The sequence below is a fragment of the Mesoplodon mirus genome (genome assembly GCF_964341445.2).
Source record: "Mesoplodon mirus genome assembly, chromosome: 5".
NCBI lineage: Eukaryota > Metazoa > Chordata > Mammalia > Artiodactyla > Ziphiidae > Mesoplodon > Mesoplodon mirus.
Window position 1 is genome coordinate 89642630 of NC_138980.1, and position 24546 is coordinate 89667175.

A 24546-nucleotide genomic window follows, 5' to 3' on the forward strand; every position below is an offset into this window, starting at 1 on the left:
TGTGTTAACGTCATGAATTCCACAAGTTTATTTCCTGATGTACGAAGCAGTAATTCTTTTCATTTATATTAACTTTTTAGCTTCCTCTCATTTCCTGGTTTTACTGTTCAGAGTGAAGAACTCGACCTTCTTGACTTACACTGCTGTTAAGCTTTATCATTCCTTGTAGCTTTATATTTTTTGAGTTCATATTTTTATAAACTAAGCCATGTTTGGCAGCCTCCAAAACTAATCTTTTTCTCAAGTTTGTTGCGTTTGTCTTCTGCTTTTTTGAGGCCTCACAACGAGCTCGGTATATTCCAGGGCCCACCAAAGGAAGGAGCCTTAGAAGAGACTAGTTTGAGAGAGCTGATGTCTGCGAGAAAGAAATAATGGCTACCACCCGTCTGGGGGTTATGGCCTTGGGACCCAAAGGTACCCGAAACCAGCGCCCCAAAAGGTGGAGCGCGGAGCAGCTCCCAACGTCTCGGCAGCCTCTCTCCCAACCTTCGGCGGCCGCCTCCGGCGTGGCCCCGCCCCGCCCCGCCCCGCCCCGCCCCGCCCCGCCCCTAGGCGTCTGCTCGCGGCAGCCGCCGCCCTCCCCCGACCCAATGGCGAGGCTGGCGCGTCGGTGATGTGAAGCAGTGCTCTGGCACGTCCGGCCCCCGGCCCGCAGTCCATTACACCATCCGTCGCGGCTGCTGTAGCCGTTGCAGCCCGCGCAGACTGGGAGGGCGGGAGGCAGTTCGGCGGGGCGGGGTGGGGCGGGGCGAGCGGCGCGGCCGGATTCATTCCTGTGGGGCGCGAGGTATGGAGAAGCTGTGCGGCCGCAGGCGGAGCTGGGCAGTCCGGACGGCGGCGCGGACAGCGGTCTCATTTTGAGGGGGCAGCCCGAGCCCGAGCGGCTGGTGGCGGCGGGGAGGACTAGCCCCCTGGCAGGTAGTGGAGGCGGCGGCGGCGGCGGCGGTGGTCGGCCGAGCCAGGGCCGCGGCCTCAGGCTCCTGCGGGGAGGCCTGGGCGGGAAGGGGAAGGAGGGCGCTCGCAGGAGCGGAAGGCGGGTTGCGGGCTGGAGGCCACCGGCTGGTCGGCCTGCGGGAGGGGGTCGTGGTCGATGGAGGAGCTTGGGAAGGGGGCTGCCCCTATCGGGAAAAGGTAGAGGTGAAGGTTGTGTAGGGGCGGCTGTGGTTTGGGGAACCTACGGACCCCTTTGCGGGGCGGGGGGGCGGGTATCAGAATGGGGCGGGCGAAGTTAACTAAAAGGCAGCCGGATTTCCTGAGAGCCTCGAGTAGTTTTAAAGGAGAGAGAACCTGTCGGGCGACGGTTTTGGCGTTAGCTGGCCGCGGTTTGTTGGGTCCGACCTTTTTTGTTCCTTCTCGAAAGCCATCCTGGCCACAGCGAGGCCTTGCAGCCTCGCGCCCTTGGCCCGCTCTCCTCTGCAGATGTGAGAAAAGGGAAACATTTCTGCACCCGCGTCTCCTGCCTCTTTGGGTTGTACTCTCTCTGGGCGTGTGCAAAGCAAAACTAGCCCAAAGCTTGGCTGGTTAGGAGGCGAGAAAACCGGTTGCCTGTAGTGATTAAATTTACCGTATACAGAGAAGAGACTGCCTCCCACCATAACATTTGGGTCTCTGTGTGTATCTTTTTTGTATTCTTCTTTCCCACCTTTTTTGGGGAGGCGGAGTAGTTCCTAAAGTGTGGCTCCCCCCGCCCCCAGGAGTAAAAATTAAGAAAACCTAGTGTTTTCACCTTTACCTATGGAAATTTCAAAACCGCTACTTTTTTTTTTTCTTTCTCTAGTTTGGTTGCTCTGGTTGTCATATATTGGACGGCAGTAGACAGAACATACATCCGTTCTGGGGCGCCGTGATTTACGTTGAACTTTGGTTCCTGTAACCCTTGCCTGTGTCAATAGAGTTAAGCTGGAGCTTTGCTTTGAAGGATAAATAAAGCACAGCCTCTCAACTGGACATAAATGGATCTAAAGACAGCAGTATTCAACGCAGCTCGAGATGGCAAACTCCGGCTTCTCACCAAATTGTTGGCAAGCAAATCTAAAGAGGAGGTTTCCTCCTTGATCTCTGAAAAAACAAATGGGGCCACCCCGCTCTTGATGGCCGCCAGGTATGGGCACCTTGACATGGTGGAATTTCTCCTAGAGCAGTGCAGTGCCTCCATAGAAGTCGGGGGCTCGGTCAATTTTGATGGCGAAACCATTGAGGGGGCTCCCCCTTTGTGGGCCGCTTCTGCAGCAGGACATCTGAAGGTGGTTCAGTCTTTGTTAAATCATGGAGCGTCTGTCAACAACACGACTTTAACCAATTCAACTCCTCTTCGAGCTGCCTGTTTCGATGGCCATTTGGACATAGTCAAGTACCTGGTAGAACACAAAGCTGATTTGGAAGTGTCAAACCGACATGGGCATACATGCTTGATGATCTCATGTTACAAAGGACACAAAGAGATTGCTCAGTATTTACTTGAAAAAGGGGCAGATGTTAATAGAAAAAGTGTTAAAGGTGAGTTCATATTCATTTTAATTTTTTAAGTGTTTACCACTTATTTTCAGGAAGTTTGATACATAATTATAAGCAGTGGTGTTGAGTAAACCAACACTGACAGACCTATTTTGATTAGGTATCCCTTCCAGTATAACCTTGTTGATTGTTTCTTTGGTATTTGATAGTACATGGGGCAAATGTGATAAAAAAAAAAAAAAGACCTCTATCACTGTGTTAAGCAGCATTTTCTCTCTTTATTTGGAGTAACTTCCAATTCATGGGAAGTGGGTTCCCCAAAGTTTAGAGCATGTTAGTGGCAGTTGATCTGAGCCATTAGACTTGTGTTTACTTAAGAATATACTTTGATTTAATATATTTCTCTTAGTTTTATTTTCTTAGAATACCCTTGGAGTAGCAACTACTATATTTAGTGAGTCATTGTCATGTTTGTCTTAGGTAGGCATTTCATTTGTTATTCTGTCAGGGACGGCTAGGCCATACTGACCTGGAAGGATTAATATCAATGAAAAGGAGAAAATCTGTTCCCTTATTCCATACTTACTGTGTGGCCAGTAGAAAATCCTTTCATTAAATATAGCAAGAGAGAGAACAGATTTTTTTAAACTGCTACAATGCCCAGAGCAAAACATGGACTAGGTTAAGCAGATGTGGATTTGCTGACTAGCAACAATGTAAACATCTTTGTCCAGAAGAAGAGTTCAGCTTTATGGTCGTGTATACTGTTCAGATGATAGTTTAGGAATTTTTTAACCCTTAAAAACAAGTGTTTTGATAGTATAATATTAATACTTAGCATTATTTTCCTTAAACATATTTGTTTATACAACAGCAAAGTAATTCACTGCGTAATATTAAAAAACTATAAGACTTAAAGGAGCATACATACATGGTAAAAAAAAAATCACACAATACAAATTGGTTTACAGTGTTTAGTATGAAAAATAAGTCTTAACACTCTTCATTTCTAGACTTCCAGCCCACCAGCTACCATTGTTTACAGTGTTTTGTGTGTCCTCAAGATAGTCTATGCAAATACAAGTATACTTGTCTGTATATTTCTCCCTCTTTCTTCTTTGTTAATTGATACATACTGTTCTTTCTTTTTTTCACTTTATCTTGAATGTCATTCAACTCCAACACACGTGGCTACCTCATTCTGTTTCATGGCTACACAGTATTTCATTGTATGAGTGTGCATAATTTATCTAGTCCCTGTTGACAGACAGTTAGGTCACATCCAAAATAAACAATTCTTGAACAAATCTGTGGCTTTGCACACTTATGTGAAAATAGCTGTATTATAAATACCTGTAAGTGTAATTGCTAAATCAAAGTGAATGTGCATTTATCATTGTGATAGTGACTGATTGCCTCTCAGAGTGGCTAAACCACACAATTATGGGGCACCACATAGTTACTGGACATATTTACTGAAGTTAGTATAATCTTTTTTAAAAAGGTTTGTCGTAAAAATGATACAGCCTCATTGTGATTTTTTTGTAAATTTTTTTCCTGAGGAAATATAAAAATCTCACAGAATTCCAGCACTTAGAGATAATCCTCCCAAAGATACTGAATTTTGCATTTAGATATATGTATGAAATTTTATTTTATATGCTCTTCTGTACTTGTTTTTTAGCTTAATAAATGTGTCATTAATTATAGCTCTTTAATTTCAGTAGCTGCATACTCTTCTACTAATGGAGTTTTACATTGCTTCTGCCTTCTCACTATAAGAAATGTTTCTGTAAACATTCTTTCTTATGAATGTTTTATTGTTTCTGATTATCTTTGATGTAGGTGTTGGGTAAAAGGACAGCATGACTTTTTTTTTTTAAACAATTACCATTCTTTTAAAGAATGTTTGTTTTAAAAGAACAAATTACTGCTTAATTGACCATGTTAGTATTGGGAATGCTTTGAAATCATACCTAGAAGAGAAAGGGTTAAAAGTTATGGCTGCATGTTTAGGCTTGTTGAATTTTTAGTTTGTTTTGGGCTTTTTATTCATCAGCCTAATGATATAGAGATTGTTGATAAACTCCCATATTTAAATCAAATTGGGGCATGTTTTAAACTTAAGTCATTGGAGAGATTAGTACTGGTACTATTTTCCCTTCTCTTTTTCAAAGTTCTTTATACTTCTAGAGATATAATGTGTGGGAGAACTATACTGTAAATAGCCCATATTTTAGTGAGCATTTTCCCTTAGTAAACTGTGAACAATATTTAACTTGATTACCTTTGCTATTTCAGAGGTAATAAAACCTTTTAACACCATCATCATATAGTTTTGTGCTTGAGGATGTGTATACTCCCTCTTCTGGCTAATTCTAGAGTCTTTTTCTTTTTTTTACCTCAGTATCAATATCTAGTATTTATGCTGTTTAAAGAAGTACACATAAGAGAAAACAATTTTATACCAAAAATTGTTTTCATGTAGCTTCAGTTTTATATACATACATATATACACATAATACATACGTGTGTATTGTATGTATATATAATATATCACTTTGTGTGCAGTACTTTAACTTTTGCATAGTGCCTTTTAAATTTGACAGTGAGTCTTAAAGAATATTGGGGGCAGATTAAAGTACATATGTACGTCCCCCACTCTGGTCCTGAAGCTTCCATTCTTTGATAATTACTCCCTCATTGACTTTTCAGTTTTTTTTATTTTATTTTATGGGTTTGGGGGGTAATAAAAAAACAGGAACTGTTTGAAACTGAGGCAGGAACACTGGAGAAGGATCTGGTAGAGTGTCAAGATCTTAAGGATTTTTTCCCCCACATTTTTATCCCCATGTAAAAAATGGAAAAGACTGATAAGATGAGGGATAAAATGGAATAATTTCTGAGGAAATTTTATATGTAAACTGTTGGAAATGGTTCTGAAGAAGGAAAATGTCAGTAGATTATGCTTGGTTTACTTAAATATAAAATGCATGTGACTTCTACCTTCCATTACTTTTTAACAGGCAGTTGGCATTTGAATACATTATCTAACTTCTTTCCATTACTTTTTAACAGGCTGTTGGCATTTTGAACATGTTTTAACCTAAGGTGGAATTCATTCATTAATTGAGAGAGCATTTATTGAGTCCCTTGAGTGTGCCAGACTGTTTGACTTAGGATATACAAAGATGAGTAAGACAAGATATCCAGTCCTTGACTCCCTGCTCTTCAGGAGCTCAAGGCTTGTTTAGAGAGACAGGTTCATAAGCAGGTACTTAAACCACACTGTGGTAAACGCAGCAGTAGTGCTTTCTTGTCTTAGATTTTTGGAAATACTTTATCCCCAACTAACTCATTACCTGAGGGGACAGTGGGTGCCTTTTTTGCCCATGCCATTCAAAAGGGGGAGAAAAACTGAGATGTTTAGAAATGCTTCTCCAGTTTAACACAACAGTTCATTTTTGAGACAGGAAAGTTGGTTCCTATTTAAATATAGACCCCAAATCAGGAGTGATTAGACAAGCCCATCTTAGGGCCATAACACTGATCTCAGTACTTCACGGTTATAGTCATCTTTGGCTTTCTTTGGTTCTTTTTGTGTGTGTGTGTGGTATGCGGGCCTCTCACTGTTGTGGCCTCTCCCGTTGCGGTAGCCTCTCCCGTTGCGGAGCACAGGCTCTGGACGCGCAGGCCCAGCGGCCACGGCGCACCGGCCCAGCCGCTCCACGGCATGCGGGATCCTCCCGGACCGGGGCACGAACCCGCGTCCCCTGCATCGGCAGGCGGACTCTCAACCATTGCGCCACCAGGGAAGCCCTGGTTCTTTTTCAGTTGAGTTTTTTTTTGTTTGTTTATGTTTTGACTCATAATAGGACTTTGCAGATCTATGGAAAAGTTACTTAAACCCTCAATTCTGCTTTTACACCCAAATTCGACTGGAAATTGAGCACCTGAAAGTGATTGGTTGAGTACTACAGACCTATATAGAACAGCTCTTTGAGTTGGGATTGGGGAGACTGGCCCCAGAGGACAGGCTATCCTCACGCATGGGTCAATTATTTTAGATACCCAAGGTAACTAAGTAAATTAGTAATAGGATAATTCCTGTGCGTTTTCTGTAGGCCAGATATTGTGTTGGACATTGTGGAGGCTATGAAAAGATACAGCACATCACATTTGTTCACTGCTAAAGGAATGGTATAAATTCATTATATAGGATTTTGGAAGAGTGTACTGACTGGAAAGGCCTCATGGAGTTAACTGGGCTTTGAAAGGATTGTTGGAGTTAAGATCTGCAGAAGGAATTTGATCCAGTTTTTTTTTTTTTTTTTTTTTTTTTGCTGTACGCGGGCCTCTCACTGCTGTGGCCTCTCCCGTTGCGGAGCACAGGCTCCGGACACACAGGCTCCGCGGCCATGGCTTGCGGGCCCAGCCGCTCCGCGGCATGTGGGATCTTCCGGGATCGGGGCACGAACCCGTGTCCCCTGCATCGGCAGGCGGACTCTCAACCACTGCGCCACCAGGGAAGCCCTTGATCCAGTTTTTAAGGCTTAGGAAATGGCATAAGGAAAGGCACATTAAGAAATATGCTTGGAGGGTACAGAAATTGGAAAGTAGCATGACCAAAGGGCAGTCAGGGCTAGAGTATAAAAGGGCATTGACTTCCAGGTAAAGGAGTTTGACTTTATTCTTTATGCAGTGGTAGGTAAGTCAGTGAATGTTTTCACCAGAGGAATGACTGAGGTGTTTTTTTTTTTTTTTTTTTTAGAGAAACCCATATTAGTACATTCTAATTCTGTTACATTGTGAGCTCTTTGAGGCTAGAGACCTGGTGTTTGTATCCATGTGTTAGAAAGAGTTATCTGGCCCACAGTGGGCAATTGGTAAATGAGTTTGTTGAATGAATGTGTTGCATTTAAGAGAGGAAAGATTATAAGCTCTTTGATGGCAAGGACTGTGTTTTCTGGTCCTTGTAGTACAGAAATACGCACATGAAGACATTAAGACAGTGATTGTGAAAAGTGAGTGGTACAGGTAGAACTCTATAGGAGCTTAGAAAAGGGAGAAAACCGTGTAGGCTCGTAAGTATGGTTAGCTTTAAAAGGGTTTGAGAGAGCTAGATCAGGCAGTTTTTTGCCTCTTTTTTAAAAATAAATTTATTTATTTATTTATTTATTTATGGCTGCACTGGGTCTTCGTTGCTGCACACAGGCTTTCTCTAGTTGTGGCGAACGGGGGCTACTCTTTGTTGTAGTGCAGTGGCTTCTCTTGTTGCGAGCATGGGCTCTAGGCGTGCGGGCTTCAGTCGTTGTGGCACGTGGGCTCAGTAGTTGTGGCTCGCGCGCTCTAGAGTGCAGGCTCAGTAGTTGTGGCACATGGACTTAGTTGCTCCATGGTATGTGGGATCTTCCTGGACCAGGACTCGAACCCGTGTCTCCTGCATTGGCAGGCGGATTTTTTTTTTTTTTAAACCTTGGTTTTATTTATTTATTTATATTAATTTAGTTTAAATATTTATTTTTGGCTGCATTGGGTCTTCATTGCTGTGTGTGGGCTTTCTCTAGTTGCGGCAAGCAGGGGCTACTCTTCGTTGTGGTGTGCGGGCTTCTCCTTTCGGTGGCTTCTCTTGTAGCAGAACACGGGCTCTAGGCACGCGGTCTCAGTAGTTGCGGCACACAGGGCTTAGTTGCTCCGCGTCATGTGGGATCTTCCCAGACCAGGGCTCGAACCCCTGTCCCCTGCATTGGCAGGTGGATTCTTAACCACCGTGCCACCAGGGAAGCCCACCAGGCGGATTCTTAACTACTGTGCCACCAGGGAAGCCCCTATTTGCCTCCTTATTATGGAAATTTTCTAACTTATATGTAAGTGGAGAAAGTAGAGAGAAGAATACTTTGAACCACTATGTATTTATCACCTTGCTTCAACATTTATCCACATTTGCCAATATATGTTAAAAAGTATATTTGTCCCTCCTTTTATTCTCTGCAGTAGCTCGAAGCAAACGCAGGCATTCTTTCTCTCCTATAGTATAGGCAGTTTAGGGTATAGATGTATTTCAAGCAAGAGAATGTTAAAAAAAAGAAATCCTTTTTTTCTCTTATCCACTGTAAATCCAAAGGAATTTCATGTAAGAAAATCTCCACTGTAAATTAAGAATGGTTGGTATTAAGAGAATGGACAAAGATAATGACTATTGTCATGTAGGTAGTTTATTTGTATACTTCAGGACTGAGAGTGTTGGAAGCTGAAATTCTGTTTTTCTTCTTTGAGAACTCTAGCTCAGCTCTTGGTTACCTCAGAACACACCTACTAGCAGAGAAGAGTGAAAGAGAGGGCTTTGAAATTTCTTTCTACTCTGTAACATTCCATACTTATTTTGTTATATTAATAATGTTTAACTAGTTGAATTCGTTAACATTTTAATCCTAGATCAAGTTGCTCCTGCAAGTTGTTTCTTGTTATCCTTTTCCCTCCTGTATCTCCTGGCACACTTTCTCTGTGTCTTCAGGGAAACTTGGCATCCTAGTTGGGGAAGCTAAGCTGTAGATGATGTGTCTGTCTATTGAGTGCAGTAGGGAAATATCTATTGTGTTCCTTTATCCCTGAAGATTGGACTGTAAACTGTGTCCTCACAAAATTGAACTGAAGATGGTGAAAATGAGTAGATCCTGAACACTACTGCTATTTCAGAGTCATCCCCAGCAACACAAACTTAGGGCAGAGGTTAAGTTTTACTTACTGATCTTTTAGCTACATATAGTTCCCTCACTGAGTTCATCTTTATGAGATTTTAATCACCTTGATTAATTAAATTTGTTTAAAAGAAAATTTAGGAAGCCCATGGCATTCTAAAGATTTATGCTACTGAGACATGGGGAATGTATGTGTTGGAAGATAGAGGTGGAAGAGTGGGGGAGAGGCCCAGATAAAGAAGTAACATGGATGCAAATTTGATTAAAATATCTCTTTTCCTCTTTTTTCCCTACCTTTGGGTAGAGCTGCAGTTGAATAGAGAGTCTGAACTAGAATGTAAGTCTGAATTGTAATGTTGATGTTTTCATCAACTTACGTTGTATAATTTTCATCAAATTGTACTATTATTAGTTGAATTTAGTCCTGATCCCTTAGCTCAGCTATTACTGCTTGCTATCAAGACCCATTTCAAAGGCAAGTCCTCGTCCTCCTTGGGTCACATGAATGCATCTTGAGCAGTTTTTAGCACTTAACTTTGTCGTGAGCTCAAGGACCTGTCTTGTTAAATTTCTCTGTGTTCCTAGCTCACTGCCTTATATAAAGCATGAAGGGAAGGCACGTGGTAATCTTGATACCAGTAGTGGTTTTTTTATCCTTTTTTTTTTGCGGTACGCGGGCCTCTCACTGTTGTGGCCTCTCCCGTTGCGGAGCACAGGCTCCGGACGTGCAGGCTCAGCGGCCATGGCCCACGGGCCCAGCTGCTCCGTGGCATGTGGGATCCTCCCGGACCGGAGCACGAACCCATGTCCCTTACATCGGCAGGCGGACTCTCAACCACTGCGCCACCAGGGAAGCCCCCTATCCTAGTTTTGATTCTTTTTTTTTTTTTTCAAACTCTTGTCCTTGAGTGTCTCTGGTGTTACAGCATACATGGGGAAGGGAAATATTCTGAGCAGAGGAACCTTCTAGTGCTCCTTTGATATTCTAAAGTTTTCCTCTTTACCCCTTCCCGCCTGCTCCCTTAACACATACCAATTAGCTATTCCAGGAGTAAAATGCTTGGAATCAGCCTTGTTATGCAGTTGAACTGCACCCCTCCCTCCCGCCCCCATGTTTATAGGTGGACCTCTCTTAAAGACTCGGCTTAGCCCCAGCTGCAAGGCAGAAGAATGGATGCCAAGCACAGCAGGTTAAAGAGGAGAGATGATGAGCGAGCTGGAGCTGTCGTGTAAGCTCGCTCTGCTTGCTGCACGACAGGCCAGTAAATCGGAGACGAGGTGTTGAGGCAAGGAGTGCCACTTTATTCGGAAAGCTGGCAGACCGAGAAGATGGCAGACCAGGGTCCCCCAAAAAAACCACCTTATGGGGTCTGGATGCCAGGTTTTTTTTTTACAGAATCAGAGGGAAGTAAAGTAAAAAGTCAGAATAGAGAGGGAGAGGTGGGGAGGAAGTAAAGTGGAAAGGGCCATCAGTCATGGAGAACATCTCCAGGAATGGCCAGCCTCCAGGAGGGGATGTGTTAATTTCTTTTTTCTTGCGGCCATTCACAGGTGGGTAGGGTTCCCTGAGGCAGGCAATTATGTATGATTATAATAACAAAAGCAACAAAAAGCAAAGGCTAAAGTCAAAGAAACAGATCCAACATGGAGTCAAAATTGGCTCTTCCCTGTTACAATAAGAACTGTTTCTGTGCATTTCCAGACAGATCTGTTATGATAAAAAAAACCTTTTAATTGCTGTTTCTATCAGTCAAAACTTATACTTTACTAAAAACAAATACTTTGATTTTAAAACAGCTTTGAGACATAATTCACATACCATTCACGCATTTAAAAACCACCCATCATTGGTTTTTAGTATGGTCACAGATTTGTGCAGCCATCACCACAATTTTTTTTTTTTTTTTTTTTTTTTTTTTTTTTTTTGGCTGTGTTGGGTCTTCGTTGCTACGCGTGGGCTTTCTGTAGTTGCGGCGAGTAGGAACTACTCTTCATTAAGGTGTGCAGGCTTATTGCAGTGGCTTCTCGTTGCAGAGCATGGGGCCTAGACGTGCGGGCTTCAGTAATTGTGACACACGGGTTCAGTAGTTGTGGCTCGCGGGCTCTAGAGCGAAGGCTCAGTAGTTGCGGCGTGTGGGCTTAGCTGCTCTGTGGCATGTGGGATCTTCCTGGACCAGGGCTGGAACCCGTGTCCCCTGCATTGGCAGGCGGATTCTCAACCACTGCCCCATCAGGGAAGCCCAGTTCTCTAAGTTCTGAAAAACATAAACTGTAAATTTAACCACCACTACAATAGAGGTGGAATGAAAACTTCCTGTATGCCCCTTTGCAGTTAACCATTCTCTCAGCACCCACCCTGTGGCAATCACTGGTCTGTTATCTGTCCTTATAGTTTTTTAGGCGTTAATTTTAATAGTGAAAATTCTGAAGGAATGCAGATGTCCATCAACAGAGAAGTGTTTATGTAAATTATGACATGCCTCCTTACTTGAACTTTAACCATAAAGCCATTAAGAGTGATTATGTAGTATCTATGTAAATAGTTCATGTAGACTATATACATGGAACATGACAAAATGACTAAGATGTAGGTGAAAAGCAGGAAACAGTTGTGTATTTTCTGATTACAACTTTATCAAAATATACTATGTAGAGACACTTGGAGACATGACATAGTTGCTGTAAAATTATGCTTTTGTATTGGGTTTTTTTTTTTTTTGACCTCTGTTTTCTTAACTTTTAAGTAATGGTCTAGGTTATAATTCAGAAATTTTTTAGGGCTTCCAGGGCATGAAAGTGTGGAGGTTATATATTTAACCTGTTAGAATAATAAAGGTGATCCCCTCCTGCTAAGATTTAACTTTTTTAAAAAAATGTATTTATTTTATTTATTTATTTTTGGCTGCGTTGGGTCTTCGTTGCTGTGCGTGGGCTTTCTCTAGTTGCGGCGAGCAGGGGGCTACTCTTCGTTGTGGTACACAGCCTTCTCATTGCGGTGGCTTTTCTTGTTGTGGAGCATGGGCTCTAGGCATGCGGGCTTCAGTAGTTGTGGCTCACGGGCTCTAGAGCAGGCTCGGTAGTTGTGGTGCACGGGGCTTAGTTGCTCTGCAGCATGTGGGATCTTCCTGGACCAGGGCTCGAACCCTTGTCCTCTGCATTGGCAGGCGGATTCTTAACCACTGTGCCACCGGGGAAGCCCTAAGATTTTACTTTTTAAAGTTATTTTGTCCTTATTTGAATCATTTTTTGTGATATCAAGTATTAAAAATTTAAGTATCTACCTTAGCTTTGATATTGTGCTAACTGCTATCTGGGATATAAAGGAAATATAACATAGGCTCTGTGTACTTTAGGAATAGACAGTTTAGGTAAGAAAACCTATTTGTGAAGCACTAACATATTATGTAAGGTATTACATAAGATTATAATAGTAGATATAACATGAGTACTTACCAGGATGAATGAAACATTTATTCACCAGGCATTCTCAAAATGATAAATTGACATAGGATAACCAAGAAGGCCTCTTTAAGCAGCTGAAATTTCTGGTGCAACTTGGAGGAAAAGAAGTTAAAAAGGCAAAGAAGAAAGAGCATATATATATATATATATACACTTTTTTTTTTTTTTTTTTTTTTTTTTTTGCGGTATGAGGGCCACTCACTGTTGTGGTTTCTCCCATTGCGGAGCACAGGCTCCAGACGTGCAGGCTCAGCGGCCATGGCTCAGGGCCATGTGGCATGTGGGATCTTCCCGGACCGGGGCATGAACCCGTGTCCCCTGCATCGGCAGGCGGACTCTCAACCACTGCACCACCAGGGAAGCCCAGAAAGAGTATATTGACAGGAAAATTAAGAGAAGAGGCATGGAGGTGGAAGTAAGCAAGACTATTCCAGGGGCTGGGAGAGGTAACTTAGAATACAGTGATGGGAAGCCTAAGCAGTTTCTTTGCCTTGTATGTGGCTGGTATTGATGTCTTTTGGGTTAGAGAAGGTGTTGGCAGACTCTGGCCCAGAGGTCAAATCCTGCCCACCCCCTGTTTTTGTACTGCCTGAGAACTAAGATATATTTTTTATATTTGTTAATGGTTGAAAAAAAAAATCAGATGAAGAATAATATATCATGACGTGAAAATTACACAAAAGCCACATTTCACTGTCCATAAGTAAAGTTTTGTTGGAAAACAGCCATGTCCATTAATTTAACCAATTGCCTATGGATACTTTTTGTTATATGGTAGAGTTGAGTGATTACAACAGAGACCTTATGGACTGGAAAAGCTGGAATACTGTCTAACCCTTTACAGAAGAAGTTTGCTGGCTCCTGGGCTAGATTCACAGAGCAGCATTCATACTGGAGATGACAACAAATGAGGCTAGAGAGGTAGGTTAGGGAAATATTTCTCTTTTAAAAAATCTATTTCCCAGAGTATATCTTCTTATGTGTATTCCCACTACCAAGATTAAGCTTTACTTCACATGACATGCCTTCTAAAACTATAGATTTCTGCCTTGTTGCTTTCTCATCCTCACACAGATAGTGCTTTGAGAATCAATGCCGTAGAATTTTGAAATCTTGGAGATTTTCAGCTATTTCTTTAGAGGAAGCATGAAAGCTTTTGAGCTGGAAAGTAATATGATTGGTGAAAGTTTTATTATGAGGCTTGGTTTATATTAGAAATAACTTATTCACTGGAGTGTAGTATGACTAGCATTTAAAATATGACCTTAGTAATGAGCAATACACTGAAATGGCAATTAGGAGATATGGGTTTTTATTTTACTACCAATTTCTCTGGTTTCTGTTTGTAGAACAAGTTTATCTTCTCTACTTTGCATAGTTATTAATATAAGTTCTCATTAGTTAATACAATTTAGGGGAAAAAATGTCGTGCTAGCATACTGGTACCTTTTCTCTTCATTTATTTCTGCTTTTTATTATTTGCTTCTAGTCTCTCTAGGTTTAATATATTGTTTTTCCCCTATAAGTTCTTGAGATGGAAACTTAGCTGTTTTTTCAAAAAGCCATTCTTTTCTAATGTACATTTAAGCATAGTTTTAGCCATATCCCACAAGATTTTTTATTTAACATTTTTATTATCATCCAGATAAAAATATTTTCTGCTTTCCATTGGGATTCCTTCTTTGACCCGTGGGCTATTTGAAAGTATATTTTTAAATTTCAAATATGTGGAGATTTTTCTAGGGTTTTCTTTTTTTTCCGCTTGTTTGTTTTTAATCTAACTTGTATTGTGGACTTATAACATATTCAGTGATTTCAGTCCCTTGACATTTGTGTGAGTCTCATTTTATGGCCCAGAATGTAGTCAGCATTTGTATATGCTCCGTGTGTCCTTAGAAAAAAATTAAATTCTATAGTGTTCATTTAATTTTCAATATCCTTATTGGTTTTGGTCTAAACTGAAAAAGGTGTGTTCAAATGTATTATGAGTGGATTTATCTGATTTTCCTTGTAGTTCTGTTGATTTTTGCTTTATTTATTTTGCTGTTTTTAGGTGAAAACAAATTTAGAATTATATCTTTCTGTTGTTTTGAATTTTATGTCATTATAAAATGTTTATCTGTAATTATGCATTTTGTTTTAAAGTCTACTTAATCTGATATTTTAATATCAGACAGCTTTCTTATGGTTAATTTTTGCATAAAGTATATATTTTTTTCATCTTTTCACTTCAACCTTTTTCTGTCCTTACATTTAAGGTATTTCTCTTGTAAGCAGCATGTAGTTGAGTTCTATGTGTTTGTATTTTCAGTCTGACAGTTTTTGTCTTTTAATGGAACATTTAGTTTGCTTGTATTTAATGTAACTACTTATATATTTGGGCTTTAATCTCCTAGCTACTTACTGATTTTTATTTGTCTACCTGTTTTGCTTTGTTTCTGTCTTCGTTTGGATTATTTTTCATTTTTTCTCTATATTAGAGGATATATAGTAATTATATGCCTGCATACCCTCTATTATTTTAGTGGTTACTCTAGATAGTACTACTTTGACTTATCAAAGGCTAACATAAATTTCTAATTTTACCTCTTTCCAAGCAAGGCAGAAATCTTAGAATACTTAACTCAAATTACCCTCCTTACTTTTATGCTATTGCTGTCAAGCATTTTTCTTCTATATGTGTTTCAAACCCTGTTACAGGTATTATTTTTAACGTCAATATTTATTTAGATATCTCACAAATTTACCCTTTCTGTCAATGTTGATACTCCTTTCCAGGCTTCCATGTGGCTCATCTTTTCTTTCTCACCTGAAACGGTCCTTTACTTCACAGAATTCTAAGTTGGCATTTATTTTCCTTTAGTGCTTTAAGGCTTCTCTTGTTTCTGATTAGAACTTTGCTGTCAGTCTAATTGTTGTTCTTTTGCAGGTCATTTCCACCTATTCTTTGGTTTTAGGATTTTTCTCTTTGTCCTTAGGTTTGTTTTTTTTTTTTTTTTCTTTTTTCTTTTTTTTCCTTTTTGCGGTACGCGGGCCTCTCACTGCTGTGGCCTCTCCCGTTGTGGAGCACAGGCTCCGGACGCTCAGGCTCAGCGGCCATGGCTCACAGGCCCAGCCGCTCCGCGGCACGTGGGATCTTCCCAGACCGGGGCATGAACCCGTGTCCCCTGCATCGGCAGGCGGACTCTCAACCACTGCGCCACCAGGGAAGCCCCTGTCCTTAGTTTTTAACGGTTCTGCTGTAGAGTGCCTCAGTGTGGCTTTCTTTTTGTCTATCCTTGTTGTTTATAAAACTTACTAAATTTATGGTTAATCTTTCATCAGCTTCAGAAAATTTTCAAACTTTATCTCTTTAAATATTGCTTTGGGCCTATTTTCTTAGTCTATAATTCTGGAGTTAAGCATGTTATCCCTTCTGACATCGTTTCCTCTGTCTCTTATAGTCTCCTGTTTTTCCATCCTTTCACTTTCATGCTTCTTTCTATGTATTTTCATCTGACTTAATTTTCTAGTTCACTAATTCTCTATTCAGCTGTGTGTAGTCTGCTTTCAAAGCCACCCATTGAGTTTTTCAGTTCTAGAATGTCCTTTTGGTTCTTTTTGTAGTTTACAGTTTTCTGTCTAATTCTCAAAAAATTTTTAAAATATCTTAAGCATAATTATTACTTTAAAGTCTGTGTCTGATAACTGTATTATCTAGATCTTCTGTTGGGCTTTTCTCTTAGCTCTTATCCTTGGTTTTTGTGTTGTGGTTCCTTGTTTTCTCTTCTGTCCATTATTTTTGATTGGATACCAAACATTATATATGAAGAATATATAAAAATAATTTGAGCTCTAGTATGATAATATCTTCATCTAAATAGTATTTGTATTTGCTTCTGGCTTTGATTATATATATACTAGCAGTTCTGGATTACTTTAATTCAATATCAAGATGATTTTAACTTGCATTTCAGTGCCTGTGAACGCTGGTTTCTTTGCACTTCACCTTAACTCCTAGAGAGCAGCCCTTCAGAGCTATAACCTAAAGTGTATAGGGATTTCTTAATGGGCTTTGGACTCCAGTTTTCTCCTCTAGCCCTGAAAGGTCAAAAGCTCTGCCCAGTTTTTTAGCTGCCTATTCCAGAATCAGTAAAGGTCGTTGGGGAAAGCTTCCCCAAATTCTGGACTTTACTTAACTAATTTTCTTTATTCTCCTGGATGTTGTCTCCCTGTGAGCTCTTACAGGCGGTCATACAGATTTTTTTAAAAATGCAGTTTTCAGCTTTTCTGGTTCTTATTGGGAGGGTGATCATGTTACCTCTGCCAGTACTAGATGTGAGAGTCTCTTATTCCTTTAAAACAAAAAACAAAACAGAACATTTTTTCAGTATATGGTGTATTCAAAATATATATTTTTTTCATTTTTCCAATATGTCAATTCAGTTACTTAAAAGACTGGCTTTTGCTGCATTCTTTTTCTTGATTTTATTATTCTGAATAGAGAAGAATGCCATCTAAGCCTTCTCTTTATATTTCTATTATATTGTCTATTTCTTAGAGAAAATGGGAATATTAGGGATCCATAATTCGAAAGAGTTTTAAAAATATACTTAGTAGTAGTCATGTTTAATTGAGCAAATCAACATTAGTAGTCAGAAGTTCTGGGCTCTCTTAGTGGTTGGTTACCATACACATTGCTAAAACATTCTATCAGACACCCTTCCATTGTAGACCATTGGAATCCTGGGTCACAATTAACATATCCAGATTTTTTAATATAATCCCTATAGATATCATGGAAGACTAATAAACAGGATAAACTTGTGAAGAGATTTAAAGTCCTAATGTATTACAACTTGTGCTTTTTTGAATTTTATCTGTAGGTCTGTTACATGAAATATTCAGGTTTAAATAACTTTCTAGTACACATCCTGTGTCAGGGGTCCTCAAGGCCACCCCCATGTTTGCAGGTAACTTAGCATACAGTTGTACTCATGGCTAAGATTTATTACAGTGATATAATAAGGACATGTACCTGGATCATAAGAGGAAAGGCACAGTTGGGGTCTAGAGGAATCTTTGTGCAGGCTTTTTTATGCTCTCTCCTTCCTGTGAGGTCACAAAGAGCAGTCTTCCCCTAGCAACATAAATGCATGTGTGCAATATTCCTGCCCAGGGAAACCCATTTTGGTTGATTAGAGAATGGTTAGAGACTCAATGTCCAGGTTTTTATTGGGCACTGGTCACAAAGGCACCCTCTGCTGAGCACATATGCAAAATTCCAGAGTCCCAGAAGGAAATCAGGTAGTCAGCATAAAAGCCACCCTTATCATTTAGGGAAAGTTTTATATATTGGAACTGTTTACCAGACAACATTCAAGATGCCAGTCCAGGGCCATCCTTGCAAGCAGGTCTTTCTAAACATAGCTGTCTCAGCCAAGCTATATTAGTTATTTTTCACACACTTGCCTAAAAAGACTGTTGAAATTTTCTGTAAACATTGTATGTAAATATCAAAGGTCTGCATGATAATTTCTGTTTTGATCATTAGTAGAATGTTTATATTAAATTTAGGTAGCTAAAATGAGTGGTTATGTCTTAGTATGTTCCATCCATACAGCCTTTTACTAATGTGCCAGTGTCTATTGTCAGTTTTAATCCATGTGTGGGAAGAATCGGACGGTGTTAGAACATTTAGTACATCTAAAAAGAATGTTTAAGAAAATTAAATTACAGTGGGAAATATCCATTATGAAAGGACACTTCAGATGTCTCCTTTTAAAGTTCATGTTGAACCACCCACATATTTTTTAGGTTTCAGTGAACTTGTTTTTCTTATGTGAGTTTTTTGAAGAAAGTATTGTACTTTGTTACCAAGATTTTTGACTAAAACAGCTGAGGTTCACTTGGCAATCAGAAATACTGAAAAAATAATTTCTGACTCTTAGAATCAAATTGGAGACTCTTAGGTATTACAGACTAGATTTCTTATTTATAAATGTGGAGTCTGACCCAGAAAGTTAAGTGACTGTCAGCAAAACTATAAATAGCTGGTTAATTTCATTTTGTCAGTTTTTAGTTGTAGAATATACACTTGAAAACATTATTGAAAAATATCAAGAGGCCGTGGATTAATTTTGAATTTCATTTAGTGACTTTGAATATCTTTTAATGCCTTATTTTGTCATTTCGTTTATTCAAATAATTTAACCAATATTTTTCCCCCTGCTGTGTGTCAGACATTAGTTTTAGGTGCTGGGGATCATTTTTTCTTATTTGTAATCAAATTAAAGTATGTCCCATTGAGGGCAGCTTGGAGCTGCCTGCTTTTCTTTAGATTCTAAAGTATACATATGTATTACATTATATCCTGGTCCCTCAAATATGTTATCTCCTTTTTTCCTCCTCTTCAAGGTAATACTGCATTGCATGATTGCGCAGAATCTGGAAGTTTGGACATCATGAAGATGCTTCTTATGTATTGTGCCAAGATGGAAAAGGATGGTTATGGAATGACTCCCCTTCTCTCAGCAAGTGTGACTGGTCACACAAATATTGTGGATTTCCTGACTCACCATGCACAGACCAGCAAGACAGAAAGGATCAATGCTCTAGAGCTTCTGGGAGCTACATTTGTAGACAAAAAAAGAGATCTGCTTGGGGCTTTGAAATACTGGAAAAAGGCAATGAACATGAGGTACAGTGATAGGACTAATATAATTAGCAAACCAGTACCGCAGACACTAATAATGGCTTACGATTATGCCAAGGAGGTAAACAGTACAGAAGAGCTAGAAGGTCTTATCGCTGATCCTGATGAGATGAGAATGCAGGCACTATTAATTAGAGAACGTATTCTCGGTCCTTCTCATCCTGACACCTCTTATTATATTAGATATAGAGGCGCTGTCTATGCAGACTCTGGAAATTTCAAACGATGCATCAACCTGTGGAAGTATGCTTTGGATATGCAGCAGAACAATTTGGACCCTCTAAGCCCGATGACCGCCAGCAGCTTATTATCTTTTGCAGAACTGTTCTCTTTTATGCTACAGTATAGGGCTAAAGGTCTGGGCACCACTGTTACATTTGATGATCTTATGGGCATACTGTGCAAAAGTGTCCTTGAAATAGAGCGAGCGATCAAACAAACTCAGTGTCCAGCAGACCCATTACAGTTAAATAAGGCTCTTTCCATTATTTTGCACTTGATTTGCATATTAGAAAAAGTTCCTTGTACTCTAGAACAGGATCATTTCAAAAAGCAAACTATATACAGGTTTCTTAAGCTGCATCCAAGGGGAAAGAATAACTTCAGCCCTCTTCATCTGGCTGTGGACAAGAATACTACCTGTGTAGGGCAGTACCCTGTTTGTAAATTTCCATCTCTGCAAGTTACTGCGATACTGATAGAATGTGGTGCTGATGTGAACGTCAGAGACTCAGATGACAACAGTCCCCTCCATATCGCTGCTCTGAACAACCATCCAGACATCATGAATCTCCTTATTAAATCAGGTGCACATTTTGATGCCACAAACTTGCACAAACAAACTGCTAGTGACTTGCTGGACGAGAAGGAAATAGCTAAAAATTTGATCCAGCCTATAAATCATACCACATTGCAGTGTCTCGCTGCTCGTGTCATAGTGAATCATAGAATATACTATAAAGGGCATATCCCAGAAAAGCTAGAGACCTTCGTTTCACTTCATAGATGATAACTTGACCGTTGAAGCACGACTTGGTAACAGTTGTTTCATAAATGAGCACTGTTGTGGTAACACCAGCATTCATTTAGCTTGATTCCATCGCGCTCTCATTGGCTAAAGCATTGTAAGCATCAGATTTACAGGATTGGTTTCCCAGTATTTAATATAAATATACCATATACTATATTGTTTGTGAATTATTGAGAAATGTAATCTCATATTCAGATTTCTAAAATTGTCTGCCAAAGGCTCATCCATTCTGGTTTTGTTTGCTGTTGGGTGTTTGGGACAGAGTTAACCATTTTTCAGTGGTGTCTTTATACTTTTCTGGTTTGTGAATTTTATACAATTGAAGGTCTTTTTTGTGCTTCTTCCTTCTCTTCTCCGAGCCTCTCCCCTGTTTCCACCTCATTTTTAACTTAACCATTTCTACTTATCAATTTCTTTCCCCTTATGGATCCATGTTAGGTTGTACAGACTTTATGGACTTGTTACCATTTGCAGTTACCATAAGTGCTTTATCTTCTCTATGCACTGGCTTCAACTTGACTGTTGTATGTTAGCATATTTTCTATGCAGCAGTTGGTCAACTTCAACTCTGAAACACTGTTAAGTATGTTACAAAGTTCATTTTACGAAAGTACTCTTGTAGCATGACAATTTTTAGAGCTAAAGGTTAGCTACCAGAGCTCAAGCTTTTTTGTTGTTTTTTTCTTTACATCTGAGGTTTCTTTCTCTAATCCACTGAAATTATTGTGTGCTAAATTTGGGAGACAAAGCTATTCCAACTCATTAACCCAGTTGAAATTTAGGTCTGTCGTCTTAATATATCATGCAGTAAAAGGAAGAATCCTTATAAAGTGACCCACCTTTCATGCTGTGCCAGCATTGTCCTGCTTGTGCTGATGATGTGATTAGGTGTAGAGAATTTGCTTAAATTTAACCTCAAAGTTTATCACACAGCTTAATGAGTCACACTGAAATATGCAGTAATTGAACTGCAAATCACTTTTATTTACAAAAAAGAGCTGAAGCATGTCAGTGGCATGATGCTTGCCAAGCCAGATCTAGGCATCTAGGATAATTAAGGTATTTTTAGTATGCAATTTACTGCCATAGTATCAAAAGGTCAGTAACAGTGTTCCTTCTTTCTTCAAGCTTAAGTATACCTTTGAAGATAACTTGCATGAATTACTTTGGTCTCAATTATTTGTCACCCTAATTAAACACAAAAGGTTGCAGTGCTTCCTCTTCCCTTACTGAAAATTAGCTTTTCTTTTCTCTTTTTCATTCTCTTTCTCTCTTCCTTTCTTTTCTTTCTTTCCTCTCTCCCTCCCTTCTTTGTTTTTTTTTTTTTTTTTTGGATTTTTTTTTTCACAGCTTTGCTAATGCCACAGAAAGGGCTCTTTTAACTTAAAAAATAAGTGAAAAGTACTAAAAAAGATTCAGGTAATTATCATTCAGCACTTTATTGTTATTCAGAATAAAATTTATGATGGCATATTTGCCCTGCAAATGTCTTAATGAAATTGTTCTGAATAAAAAGCTCCTTATTGGTTTGAGGAAAAACTCAGTTTACCTGTGAGTTTAATGAGCCTGATCACTTGGATTTTTGTGTTGACATTTTATTCTGAGGGTTGATGTAGGGGTATTTAAGGAGTCATCATTGCAAACAGTCACATTAGGTTTATTCATCTTTACTCAGTAAAAAACTTGTAATGAAGAATAGTAAATAAACAAAAAAGCATTAGACTTACTTTCTGGTTAAATAATTGAAGTTTAATTTTTTTAAAGATATCCTTACTCATTTTACTAGGTTGTATATTTAATTTCACCATTGAAAAAGGTGATTTGGATATAAATGGTTGCTCTGCAACCATTTGATGAAGAGATTTTAATATCTTGTTTACTATAGGAAAATTTGAAATACTTGAACTGCCACATAAATTAAGAATAGTTTGTAATTTAGATAATTATTCTAGAAATATCAGACATCAATTTTTGAAATCATTTGCCTCTAACCTTCTGGAATAAGAATTATATGCGTGAACCACCTTTTTTTTTAAAGAAAGGAAAACTTTGCAAGTACAGTAAATCTACATTAGTTGATCTCAATAATTGTGGGGTGAACAGTGAGCAATTGGATTTTAAGTGATTTAATATTCCTTTTTTTGGGAGGGGGTAGGAGGGCTTACATGCTCTTATAGTAAGGCACATCTCACACTATTTTATAGGTGAATTTGAATTGTGCAACTCTAGTATAAAATAAGGATTTCTTTACATAGCATTTTCCCACCACTGAATATAGGTAACTTAGAACTATTCCTCAGTCTTGATAACTGAAATGCCTTATTTTAATTAAGATACAGTTATCTGTTTGCCATCTCCCCAAATGGTGTTAGGAGCTCTTGAAAAATCAGTTAGTTTAAAAGCTCAAAATTGTCCATTTTATTTTAGAGGAGGTTGTTTCATAAATGTGCCCTCAGACACTGTTTAAGGCCTTTGTCAGAAAGTATTCACAAAATTGTGAGACTGAATTTAAAAAAAAACTTAAGTTTGTGTTATTTTTTTTAACCAACAGATGAGTAATTTAATAATGAGCTAATTGTACTCTCAGCTGTACACTGTAGTGTGGTAATGTTGGCTGGAGCTAATGTATAAGTTTTGGTTACATTTCCATAAAAATCCCCTGTTAAGGCCTGCTGAATTTTAGATGTTCCACTCTTTTTTTTTTTTTTTTTTGCTGTACGCGGGCCTCTCACTGTTGTGGCCTCTCCCGTTGTGGAGCACAGGCTCCGGACGCGCAGGCTCAGCGGCCATGGCCCACGGGCCCAGCTGCTCCGTGGCATGTGGGATCCTCCCGGACCGGGGCACGAACCCGTGTCCCCTGCATCAGCAGGCGGACTCTCAACCACTGCGCCACCAGGGAAGCCTGATGTTCCACTCTTGATCATTTCTGTAAAAGAAATGGTCATTTTACTCAGATTAGATGCCAGTCTATATTATAAAGACAAGTGGATTACAGTTTTTAAAAATAGTCATTTTCTTATCCATAAATCTGACAGGGACATTAGCCCAAATCAACCAAAGGTAATTTGGTGCCCATTATGATTTTGCAGTTAAGTGATTGCTCATTTGTAAAGTGACTTAATGTATAATGTTTTCGAGACCCCCATCTCCTGTGATTTGGGAAAACTGTTGAGGTTATATTTGAAAAAGTAGCTCTTTAAAATAATATTACCCAGCAGAAGCCTTAGGTTGAATTTTACAGGTATAATAATCCTTTTAATTTCCCCAGAATTGTGGGGGCTGGATGAGATAATAACCATATTCTTGTGCACTGTAACAGCAGCATTATTGCTTGGAACTTTAACCATTTTAGAGTTAGGTACTAAGGAAACTAAAATTAATTGGTTGTCATTTTCTTTTTGCCCTCATACATCACTAAGCAACTAGTTTCTCTCCCTTTTGTCAATTCCCATTGTGTATTTTTCCAAAAAGTACTGTATTCAGATGCCAGCCAATAAACTGTCACACAATGGAAAATGATATGCCACAACATTCATTGTAAGGTTTAATAAAATTAAATTTGCGCCAAATACTAGTGTATTCTTATTAACTCAATACTTGATTATCTTAAGGCATATGATAGTGGACTCCTTTCTCAAAAACACCTACTGGTAATTTATAGTCAGAACTCACGAGTTAGCATTTATTATTATACTAGTATGTAAAAAACAAAGATGATTTATGTAGTTTATTCTAATATTTTTTTTTCCAGTAAAGAGCACAGAAACTAAAGATACAGGAAGATTTTTGTTGTGGGATGCATGGGAGAGGGACTGCTTTTAACTCTTGTTTTTTAACTGGTTTAACTCAGTTTTTTAACTGAGTTTGATATTAAGTATCAGAAGTATATCATAAATATATTACTATGAAGGTAAATTTTATAAATTTATTTTCATCACTTTTAAATTGCAAAATGTAAGTAGTCCTTGTCTTTTCCTTATATGTAAGTTTCCTAATACAAGAAGTTTTAATAGATCCAGAAAATGCATAATTTCTAAGCTCCAGGCATAAATTGAAATATTCAGTTGTATGAGCTTTCCCCTTTTGAATCATTAACTTATCCATAACAAATACAGGCTTTGTCATAGTTTTCACAGGACCCTTTTAAGTGTTAGTCTTCTTTACCCTTGGTGCTATGGTTGTTCCCAACTACCACCGCCAATATTTTT

At 39.2% G+C, this 24546-nt stretch overlaps 1 protein-coding gene across 1 annotated transcript; it reads left to right on the forward strand.

Annotated features, from left to right (window-relative positions):
• Positions 1–756: 756 nt before the first annotated feature.
• Positions 757–23901, forward strand: FEM1C (fem-1 homolog C). Its single transcript, XM_082621884.1, has 3 exons — positions 757–918; positions 1778–2496; positions 19011–23901. Exons 2-3 carry the CDS (start codon positions 1953–1955, stop codon positions 20315–20317), a joined length of 1851 nt encoding a protein of 616 aa, XP_082478010.1. The 5' UTR covers positions 757–918; positions 1778–1952; the 3' UTR covers positions 20318–23901.
• The last annotated feature ends 645 nt before the right edge of the window (positions 23902–24546 follow it).

Bases quoted from the DNA above. Each gene is read 5' to 3' on its own strand.
- FEM1C (XM_082621884.1), top strand. From the start codon at position 1,953: ATGGATCTAAAGACAGCAGTATTCAACGCAGCTCGAGATGGCAAACTC. The intron at 2,497-19,010 runs GTGAGTTCATAT...CTCCTCTTCAAG, and splicing joins TAATAGAAAAAGTGTTAAAG to GTAATACTGCATTGCATGAT.